The following is an 11,908-nucleotide window of genomic DNA, read 5'->3' on the forward strand; positions in this document are numbered from 1 at the left end:
TGTAAGAGCTTGTGCCTCTTCGGGGGGTGCTAACACTTAACCATAAACTTTATCGTTTACTTTATCCGTCTTTATATGTAGCCTAGATATGACTTTTCTCCGCGCGGGCCGAATATTCGCTGCTGATTACTACCGAATATCCGGAGCCCGAAAAATGGTATTCGGAACAACCCTAACACACACACACACACACACACACACACACACACACACACACACACACACACACACACACACACACACACACACACACACACACACACACACACACACACACACACACACACACACCATGTATACATCACTTCAGGGGACATTACATTGACTTACATGCAGTTCCTGGAGACTTATCCTAAATTTAACCATAAATAACACAATTTCTCAAACGCTCTTATTTAGCCATCAACTTTTAGATTTAACTTGAGGTTGTTTTAGGCATGTGGAAACTAACAATGAAGACAATAAAGATGAATACTTGATTCAAAAATACTTATATTATTAAATTAACTTAACAAATTGTGAACAAAATTAACATTGCTTTTCATTTAAATTAAATAAATAATATTTCACATCAAAAGAAACAACAAAGTTTTAACAAATCGTATTAAATAATGTGATAACATAATTGTGAACAGAATAGCTGAAACTTTAACAAAATAAATAACTCAGTTACCTCTAATCATTAACCCATGTTTGTATAATTTTGTTAACTCCGTGTGTTGCTGACGTGGAAAAGTTATTCGTGGATGGGGGGGCTACAGAGCTACTAGAAAGACAGTCGAACCCGGTGCATTTCTCCATCTGAATGTGGTGCGCTTTAGCTAAATGTTTAGACAAATTGCTCGTGTTACCACCCTTACATGCTAAATACTATTGACAACGAGCATTGTCCACCTCAAGACGTATAACATTTAACCACACCTTAGAGCGCTTTCTCTTTTTTTTGTCTTTTTGCATATTAGAAACGAGTTGGCTACACTAACGGCCCGTCTACACTACAGGCATCGAAAAATGCTTTCAACGCTTCGCCCATTCATTTGAATGGGGTGACGTAGAAGATTTTTAAACTTCGCCGAACTGCATTGTGGGGAGCATGGCATGGCTTTGCAAGCCTCACGAGCATCTATCTGCATCAAAAGTTGAACAATGTTCAACTTTTGAGGCTCGATGCTTGGCATCAGCCAATCAAATCCCGCGTATGCAAATCTGACAGTACAAGCGCTAGCCAATCAAACCGCGTGTATGCTGGGAGAGACTACGCAGGTCATTTCCTCACATTCAAAAAAATACGGTGCTGTATGATCAGTCTCTGTTGTGTTCATCTACCGGGATACAAACCTGAGGAGCCAGGCATGGAGGGAGGTGGCAGAGACAGTGGATGAAACTGGTAGGTTTTCGCCTGTTTGGGGATTTTATATCCAGTTTACTTCGTTTTAACATTGCTATTGCTTTGTATGCCGGGGGCGGCCGGGGGATTCCTGATTGGTTGTTGGTCGCCTTGGGCGCGAGAAATCGCCAAGCCTCAGACACGCCCAGCTTCAAGATTTTTTGATGCCTGTAGTGTAGACGGGCCGTAAGACTGCGATATAATGTTTTTGTAGCAATAATATATATGACATTTTTTAAATGTCTCCAGTACCGATAAAAAGACCGATAACGTTGGAGCTTAACGGCGCGTAAAACACGTGATGACGTCACCAACGAATCGACGACTGAATTAGTTGGCAACTAATTTGGTCATCGATTCTAATCGATTAAGTCCATTAGTTGTTGTACCCCCACCCTCAACCATGGTGTTTCTCTCTCCTCAGCGGTCAGTCCAGGCCTCTCCAGCCAGGTCCCGGGTCCTCCTCCCGTTTACCTTTGCTACACCGCAGCCCCCGCGTCCAAACCCCCCGTCTGCCAGGCTGACACACACTGACAGGTCGGCCTCCATCAGCTGCTGTCTCTCAGGACTCAGTGCAGGGAGGGTTATCCTCAGAGGAGTCACAATGCCTTTATGTGTCCTATCTTCAGCTCATATTGCAGACTGAAGCATTAACATTTGACTCAATTTAAACTATATTCAGTATTCAGGTGTATGTATTTATATATATGTATTTATATATATTTATATATATGTATTTATATATATATATATGTATTTATATATATATATATGTATGTATATATATGTATTTATATATGTATTTATATTTATTTATATATGTATTTATATATATTTATTTATATATATTTATATATGTATTTATATATATGTATTTATATATGTATATATATGTATTTGTATGTATATATGTATGTATATGTATACATTTATGTAAATGTATGTATGTATATATGTATTTATATGTATATATATATATATGTATGTATATATATTTATATGTATGTATTTCTCTCTATGTCTGTGTATATCTCTATACTGTGTGTATCTCTATATGTTGTCTCTCTCTCTGTGTCTGCTCTCTCTCTCTGTATGTGTCTTCTCTTCTGTTGTGTCTATCTATATGTAGTATTTATATTGTTGTTATCTCTCTTCTCTGTATGTATATATATATATATATATGTATGTATATATATATATATATATATGTATGTATATATATATATATATTTATATATATATGTATATATATATATATATTTATATATATATGTATGTATATATATATATTTATATGTATATATATATATATTTATATGTATGTATATATATATATATTTATATGTATGTATATATGTATATATATGTATGTGTATATATATATATATGTATGTGTATATATTTATATGTATGTATATATATGTATGTGTATATATTTATATATATGTATATATATGTATGTATGTATATATTTATATATATGTATTTATATATGTATGTATGTATTTATATATATGTATTTATATATGTATGTATATGTGTATATATACATGTATGTATATATATATGTATGTATATATATGTATATGTATATATGTGTAGGTGAATAAAGGATTACACCCTTTCTATATACAGTCTATGATTACACCAGGTTTTTATTCTCATGCATTTGTTGAATAGTTCATTGTGCAGAAACAGACGTTAGGAAAGAGAGAGGGGGGGAATGACATGCAACACATGCTGGTAATGCTGGTCCAATAGATCCACATTTTTACATTTTTTCCCCCTGCTCCTCAGGATTTCCTAAGTTCATCTTTATTTTTGTAAAGGATCTTTACACAAAAAGATAATAATGTGTGTGTATTTTTTCAGGCGTGTGTGCAGATCGGGGTCATTGGCTCTGGAAGGAACAGGTATGACACACTGGAGGTTTACACTAGTGCGTGCATGTGTGTGGTCCCGTCTCCCATCACCATGAGGGCACGGCAACTAATAAACACCAAACTATTCAATTTGAACTCTTATTTATGATTTACCTACAACCAGTTAGACCTGGAAGACTAGGAAAATGATTGAGGTAAAGATGTAATTAAATAATTTCATATAATTCCCAATCTTTCATTTAGCCCAATAAGACTGACAACAAGTTTTTTTTATCCTCCATCAGTATTTCACAGTTTGTCTTATTTGACTTTCCAGTGATGCCTAAAGGAGCCGTGGACAACAGAGCCATCAGCACACCAAAAGGTAAGAGCTCAGCCCACAGCGGACAATATTTATTCTTCTACACTTCTTTATCCACTCCCCACCCTAAAGCCAACTGTCCATTTTTTTTCCAGGCGACAACATTGATTTTACTTTTGATGATGAAGTCAGCGCAATCTTCAGTGACCGTATAACAAGTAAGCCCGTGTGAAATCTCCCGGTTTTGTTTTCAGTTGAGTTCTAGGAAATCAACCGTATGTCCTACAGAACTATAGAGGTGCACATATTTAATAGAATGTTTTTCTCCTGTTTCCTTACAGGTGTTATCGCAGAGTCCAGTGTTCTGGATGTGCGGTCCAATGAGCAGAGGTGAGTTTACTTCTGTCCATGCTTAGGTAGGTGTTTTAGAGACATTTCTGTAGAGAACGTGTGATTTAAAACCCTTTCTTTTGTGTTTCAGAGCTCCTGGACTCAGACAGTGGAACGTGCAGTCTCCTCTGCGCCAGAAGAAAAAAGGATCCATAGTTTAGTGAAGATTCATCTCCAACTCTGTTTTTATATCTTCACAAGTACTACTTTGTCTTGCATCTTCATCACCATCTATGTGCTGTTGTTTGATATTCTCTCATATTTACTGTTTGTCTGTGTAACTGTTTGTCTTTTATCTGTTTGGTAATAAAAGTGACCTTCACTTCAGAATATTTTTTGACAAATTCCACAAGTGATATTCAGTCTCTATATCACAAACACTATTGCATTAGAGCTTTGGTGGGCAATATTGGAGAAGTCCGCCGGAGTAATATAGATCAGTGGTTCTCAACTGGTCAGGCCTCGGGACCCACTTTTTCTTTAGTCAATAGATCGCGACCCGAAATTTTGAACCACTCAAATCTATTCAACAAAAAATCGTACAGTAAAATATACTCTTTTCAGCATACATTATTAAGTAAAGTGAAGTACAGTGCATATATCCCTTCACAGAACTAAATTATGCTTTTTAAATAAGGTTTAATGAGATGATGGAATCAAAGCTGAACTGCATAATATAAAAAGGCACATGCTGAAAACCCAACCCCAGAAGGGGGGTCTGGGGGGATTCTCCCCCTGGAGATTTTTTGAAATACTAACATATAAACTACCCATTCTGGTACGCTCTGAGAAGAAAATAAATAAATCTATTACTACCCGACATATTAATAATATTTTATGCCATTGTTTGTTTTTCACTTTGTTCTGACAGCTTGCTGCTCCTCACAGAGAGAAGAGCAAAGAGGAGATAGTCTGTGTGAATTACTTTAAATTGTGTGTAAGGGTAGATAGCCCCCATTGTTCTGTGACCTGTCAATCATCAAACTGGGGGTCATATTTCATTATGTGTTCCTTTTTATCTGAAGTTGTACCCATGGATGTATAAAGAATAGTTCTACCGCAAAGTTATTTTCCGTGGGGAATTCCGGCAACAATCTTGATTCTGATCAAAGGCCAGAAGACTCGGAAAAACATCAGCAAAGATGTGGGCTCAGAACAGTCTCATAATACACACATGCGCACAGAAGGATTCACACTTCTATTTCATGATCCACAAAAGGATTCACACTTGTGTTTTTCAATGCACACACAAATGTATTCCGTTTCATATACATGTAAATAAAATCCAAATACAGAAAAAAGTTTTACATGTGTATTTTTGATCCTCACATATTTGTTTTCCGCTTAAAACCTCTGCACCTGCAAACACAAACCGCTTTCGTGTGTGGGTTTTTTGAGACTCCCCTGACGGTCAGCCGATTCGTACTTGTAATTATTTCTATCTATAGCCAATCAGATGTTTCCTCAATTCTAAGCCAATCACATGAGCGCGCCCCCACAGGGTAGATTTCTTGCGTTCATGACGTAGAACTTCATGTACGCATTTTGCGCAGTCCGGAGCTGACGAGAAGACAGCTCCATGGAGCCTGCCTGCAGGCGCTAATCTCAGGACACCCTCCACTCTCAGTACACTTCAGCGCCACTTTCCGAACAGGAAATGCACGCAAATACAAGCCTTTATATTATTAAGGTACAGCGCCACTTTCCGAACCATTAATAAATGCTTGTGTACACAAAAACGGCAGGCAAATACAGCTGCTTTATTTATGTCTGCATGAAGTTGTTGTGAGTGTGGAGGGAGCAGCTACAGGTTAGCTTAGCCTAATCGACCAGTGCACTACGAAGCCAGTGCTAGACAGTGACCTGTTAACGGGGGGGGGAGCCCCGCCGGTCATTATCGGCCGATATTCACTCTTAATAGTTTGATCGGTGATCTCTATAAAGGCCGATCAGGAGAGCTGGATCTGATCGATATGGACATAAACGCGAGTGAAGTATAACCGTACGCAAGAGAGAGATCAGATCAGCTGCTGAGTCTGATGGAGACACGCTGCTCTGCATGATCACCTGATGCTCCGCCCTCTGTTTAGCGAGCTGACCAGACTGCGCAAAATGCGTAGATGAAGTAATCTTACCCTCGTGGGGGCGCGCTCATGTGATTGGCTTAGAATGAAGGAGACATCTGATTGGCTATAGATAGACAAAATTACAAGTACGAATCGGCTGACCGTCAGGGGAGTCTCAAAAAACCCACACACGAATGCAAAGCGATCCGTGCACAGAAAGCTGTTTGTGTTTGCAGGTTCAGGGGATTTAAACGGGAAACTAATAAGTGAGGATCAAAAATACATATGTAAAACTTGTTTCTGTATTTGGATTTTATTTACATGTATATGAAACGGAATACATTTGTGTGTGCATTGAAAAACACAAGTATGGATCCGGAAATACAAGTTTGAATCCTTCTGTGTGCATGTGTGTATTATGAGACTGTTCTGAGCCCATATTGGAGTGGCAGTGCGCGAAGTTTATGCCGAGCGACAAACAGCATTTTGAAATGGAATGAAACCCATCGACGGCACACTATTCAAAACAGGAATGAACGTCTCCTACCCCCCCCCCCCCCTTCGGTCACAGGCTCCTCCAACAGTGCAACACAATAAAACAGATGCACAGAAAACATAGTGCAAGTCAATACAAAAAGAAAAATAGTAAAAAGTGAAATAGTGCAATAAGAGTCTATACAAGTGATTGGAATATGATATATTAGACACATCATTTCTAAGTAGCAGCCAGATGAATGTTATTGATGTTATTTCAAAGTTCAGGTGTTTAATAATCTTATGGCCTGTGGGATGAAACTGTCCCTGAGTCTGGTGGTTTTAGTACGGATGTAAGATAAGATAAAATAAGATAAGATGGTACTTTATTGATCCCAATTTGGGAAATTGTTTTTGTTGCAGCAGCATAAAAGACAAGGCATTTTACAATAAAACAAAACTACAAACAAACAAGAATAGAAAATATAGGCTACGTGTTGAAATAGAAAACATACATGTAGATATTATATATGCAAATATACATATTCAAAAATATATGACAATGGAATATGGGTCAATATCAAATATTGAACAGATTATATATGTGTAAAATGTACAGCGAGGTTGTATTAGAGAAACTATGGAGCAGAGAGTTCTCTTCCAGCCAGAGGTGATTTATTGTACAGAGTTATTGCAGTGGGCAGGAATGTGTTCCTGTATGGGTCCTTGTGACAGCGGAGCTGCAGCAGTCTGTTGGAGAAGGAGCTCCGTTGTCTGTCCAGCTGCAGGTGGAGAGGATGGGTGGGTTATCCATCATGGACAACAGCCTGTTCAGTGTCCTCCTCTCCACCACAGCTTCAAAGGGGTCCAGCTTGATGCCGATGACAGACCCAGCTTTCCTGATCACTTTATTGATCCTGCTGGTGTCACCGGCTCTGATGCTGCCCCCCCAGCAGACCGCAGCAAAGAAGAGTGCACTGGCCACAACAGACTAGAAGATCTCCAGCATCTTGCTGCACACGTGGAAGGATCTCAGCTTCCTCAGAAAATAGAGTCTGCTCATCCCCTTCTTGTACACAGCGTCAGCGTTGATCCTCCAGTTCAGCCCATAAGTGCACTCCCAGGTACTTGTAGTCCTCCACAACAGCCACATCCTCTCCTAGAATGCGGCTGTTGTGCCAGACGGCAGCAGACAGAACAGTTTGTGTCTGGGGTGATGGGGGTCTTTTATAATCCTGAGGGCTTTCTTTAAGGTTAACCTGGTATTTTTACTCCACTACATTTATTTTAGTTACTTTACAGATACTGATTAATGATGTGAAATATAAACAACCCTTAAAGCAAACTTTAGTTACACCTGAGTACAATTCAGGGAAGGTGATTGTCAAGTGCCAACAATCAGGAGAGATATTTGATTGGAGGACTGGCTTATAAAGCCAGTTGAGTAGCACTTGAAATGTTTTTGCTCTATGAAGCCTGATGTACTTTATGATTCTGTTTTCTTCAAGGTTGAACGCACTTATTGTAAGTCGCTTTGGATAAAAGCGTCAGCTAAATGTAATGTAATGATTGTTGGTGCTTGATAAGACTAAATATTTTGGACATCCCTTTTCAAGAGTTCAATATTACTCTAAACGTGTAATAACGTGCTTTAACCAGTAGGAGGTATGGGTTAAAAACATAGGTTAAAAAGCTGTCAAGTTTACAGTGTTAACAAAATAAAATATACTGCTGTTTCTGGTTTAGTTTATGATGGATATATTCTGTTATTGTTTTGATATTTGTAACACAAAAGCGATGGAAAAACCCCACAGCAACACAGAAAAGATGGTCTTAACATGAGTAGTTAATATAAAACAATAATATCAAAACAAATTATTACTACTAACTTTATTGTGAAATTAAAACAGAACGGTAAAAGAATAGTTTCCAGTCTATTTTAAATAAAGAACTACGACAGATGTGTAATATTTACAATGCATTCATGTGATGACTTTCAAAGAGTAAAGCAAGCACTGCTGAATAAAGTATGATTTATCTTTTACGAAACGTTTTTTTTCATATGGAATGCAGTTGGAGGTCAACCAATCACAGATCTTGAAGCAACGGGGAACAATAGCTGAGGATTCTGGGTAGTGTAGTGTCTTCGGCCATCCTAAACTGAACAAATATTTGTTTCTCCGAATCGAAGGGGGAAATTACAAAAGCATTGCACACAACTTAAACCAATCAATGTTGTGTAATCAACAAGGATAATCTGGTGTTTTTGAGTTGATGAGTAATGCAGATATCACTGTAAAATCAATCGACAGTAAGGGGAATACTTACTTCCGGGGTAAAATCCTCCGTTATCCAATGGGAATGGATGCTCACATTGCTATCCGTAATACAAAAATCCAAATAAAAGTCCTTTGAAATCCCATATATGAGCTATCAGCCCCGTGTTTAGATAAGAATAAAACGAAATCTCTCCCTGATCAAAGACTCTACCTACCGTACCATTTTATTTTGAAACTATATATCAGAATGTCCTGATTTTTTCTGGGTGAGTAGATGGGGTATCCTTCTATCACCCTGCATTGAGATGAGTCTTTGATCAGGGAGAGATTTCGTTTTATTCTTATCTAAACACGGGGCTGATAGCTCATATATGGGATTTCAAAGGTCTTTTATTTTGAAACTCCACATCAGAATGTCCTGATTTTTTCTGGGTGAGTAGATTGGGTGTCCTTCTATCACCCTGCAGTGAGATGAGTCTTGGATCAGGGAGAGATTTCGTTTTATTCTTATCTAAACACAGGGCTGATAGCTCATATATGGGATTTCAAAGGTCTTTTATTTTGAAACTCCACATCAGAATGTCCTGATTTTTTCTGGGTGAGTAGATGGGGTGTCCTTCTATCACCCTGCAGTGAGATGAGTCTTGGATCAGGGAGAGATTTCGTTTTATTCTTATCTAAACACAGGGCTGATAGCTCATATATGAGATTTCAATATGAGATTTCAAAGGACTTTTATTTTGAAACTCCTTACATTTTACATTTACTCGTGGTAGTTATACGTAGTTTGTTTTAAATAATTATTGATCACATTATATAGTACATATTTCTTAATTTAATATGTTTGGTTTGTTTTTATAGGTGCTTTTGTTATTGACCGAGTAAGCGCTGGGATTTTACCGTAATGCTTCTAATATTCGCGCACCCCAATATCACGTGCGGGCTGGCTTGACTGTGTTTTCCCAAGTGGAGGCTGGCTTGACCGCAGTCGTGCACGTTAGTTAGCATTATCCACGTCTTTATGCGGCTCTTCTGATGATGTACTGTAGTACTAGTAGCAGCTTCACTTGTAGCTTCGGTGCTGCTAGCCTCTTTCTTCTTGTGAATTATATTCTTTTTAGAAAAGAAGTCAAGTAAAAAATGTTTGCCTGCCATTATAGAGCTTTTTCGTTAGCGTTCTTGAGGGAAAGAGCTGCCGCAAAATCGGCGGGCGGTAAGCTGGCCGTGGGTGTGTCACTGACACACCCCCAGCTCTCCGCGGGGTCACAAGCGTGATGACTAATCATAATTCTGATCAATGTTTTTGTCATTATTACAACAAATACACACTTGCAACTGATAAGACTGGCAATGATTTTATATTTATTAGACTATTACAAAAAAGATCATGCTCCAAATAAGTGGGGGTACGGCGTACGCCCGCGTCCAACGCCCACTACACCACTGTTTATAATTAGAAAAGTAGTTTATGCCTAAAACTTTCTTTTCCAGTCCTTTTCAGTTTTTATCAGTAAAAACATGTATAGGTTTAAATGTTTTATATTATAAAGACTCATTCACTTCTCATGCTCCCCTGGGAAGATTTTTAAATATTGAAGTTAAAAGCATCAATCTGGTGCACTTTGAGAGCAAAATGAAGAGATCTATGGTTACATCTCTCAACACCCATTTGAAACAGAACTGTAAACAGATTTACTTTTTCTTTATGGATATTTTACAAATCACTCCCCTTTTAAACTCTATTCTTGTTTTACTGTCCTAGTATTTCATAACTGTTTTCCATTTATGCTCTTATTTTTTTTATACCTATAATGATCATATAAAGGTGTGCCTTGGAAATTCTTATTTACATTAATCGTGACCAAACCGCTTTGAGACCCACTGAGATAACTTAGACTGCAGTTAACTCCTTACATCCGTTAGCGTAGCTAGCACCATATGCTAACCACAACGATCTCCGGTACCGGTGTTCTCTCTCTCTCTCTCTCTCTCTCTCTCTCTCTCTCTCTCTCTCTCCCTCTCGTCTCTCTCTCTCTCTCTCGCTCTCTCCTCTCTCTCTCTCTCGCTCTCTCTCTCTCTCTCTCTCTCTCTCTCTCTCTCTCTCTCTCTCTCTCTCTCTCTCACACACACATATCAAATTATGAATTTCTCACATAAAAAAAACCCACATACATTTATTGGGGGTGCTTAGGGGGTCTTTATAATATAAAACATTTAAACCTATACATGTTTTTACTGATAAAAACTGAAAAGGACTGCAAAGACTTAGTTTTAGGCATAAACTACTTTTCTAATTGTAAATGTTCTCAAATTAAACTCCCCAATAACTTAAGCAATACAAATCATCAGATGAATTGATAACCAAGTTGTAAACTGAAGAAGAGAGGAAGAATATCATTGTGTATGCAAAACAAGATATGACGTCACGTCTCTAAACCCCAAACCCTCTCCGGTAGGCCTACAGAGTCCTCTCGCTGGGTGCGGTGGCGCGCGCCTGTAATACCAGTACCGGGAGGCTGAGGCTGGAGGAGCGTTTGAGCTCAGGAGTTCTGAGCTGCAGGGACTATGCCGAACGGGTGTCCGTACTAAGTTCGTTATCGATATGGTGCTCCTGTGGGAGCCCGGGACCACCATGTCGTCTAAGGAGGGGGGAACCGGCCCAGGTCGGACACGGAGCAGGTCAAAGCCCCCGTGCCACTCAGTAGTGGGATCGCGCCTGTGAATAGACGCTGCAGTGAAGCCTGAGCAATACAGCGGGACCCAGTCTTTATACACTCTGTATACTCGGAACACACACCTGGGACAACACACACACTCAACATGTTACAGCAGCTTCATCTCTCTACATTTATTTGGTTCTTCACATGGAAACCTTCACAAACCACTTCTGTGTGTTTGTCCTGCAGCGCCACCTCCTGGAGGAGAGCAGTAAGGAGCATCAATCCCAGCAGGCACTGCAGCAGCAGATACAGCAAACTAATGGATGTAATATAACATATTGGCATTCAGAGAGGTTTTGGGATTTTAATAACGTGACGTCATCAGTGAGCCCCATATTGGTAATTCTTATTAGCTATTAAAGTGATGTGTAAATGAATCACATCAATCAGGAATATATACGACACAGG

General features: G+C 38.8%; 1 protein-coding gene across 1 annotated transcript in view; it reads left to right on the top strand.

Annotated features, from left to right (window-relative positions):
- The window catches only part of ncapd3 (non-SMC condensin II complex, subunit D3), a 46,111-nt gene extending 41,820 nt beyond the window's left edge, over positions 1-4,291 (top strand). Inside the window, exons 30-35 of the mRNA XM_034101491.2 lie at positions 1,812-1,924; positions 3,260-3,300; positions 3,587-3,634; positions 3,727-3,789; positions 3,913-3,961; positions 4,053-4,291. Coding sequence (XP_033957382.1) covers positions 1,812-1,924; positions 3,260-3,300; positions 3,587-3,634; positions 3,727-3,789; positions 3,913-3,961; positions 4,053-4,122 — 384 coding nt within the window. The 3' untranslated portion in view covers positions 4,123-4,291. The remainder of the gene's footprint in view (positions 1-1,811; positions 1,925-3,259; positions 3,301-3,586; positions 3,635-3,726; positions 3,790-3,912; positions 3,962-4,052) is intronic.
- The last annotated feature ends 7,617 nt before the right edge of the window (positions 4,292-11,908 follow it).

The sequence above is a fragment of the Pseudochaenichthys georgianus genome, chromosome 15 (assembly GCF_902827115.2).
Source record: "Pseudochaenichthys georgianus chromosome 15, fPseGeo1.2, whole genome shotgun sequence".
Taxonomy (NCBI): Eukaryota; Metazoa; Chordata; class Actinopteri; order Perciformes; family Channichthyidae; genus Pseudochaenichthys; species Pseudochaenichthys georgianus.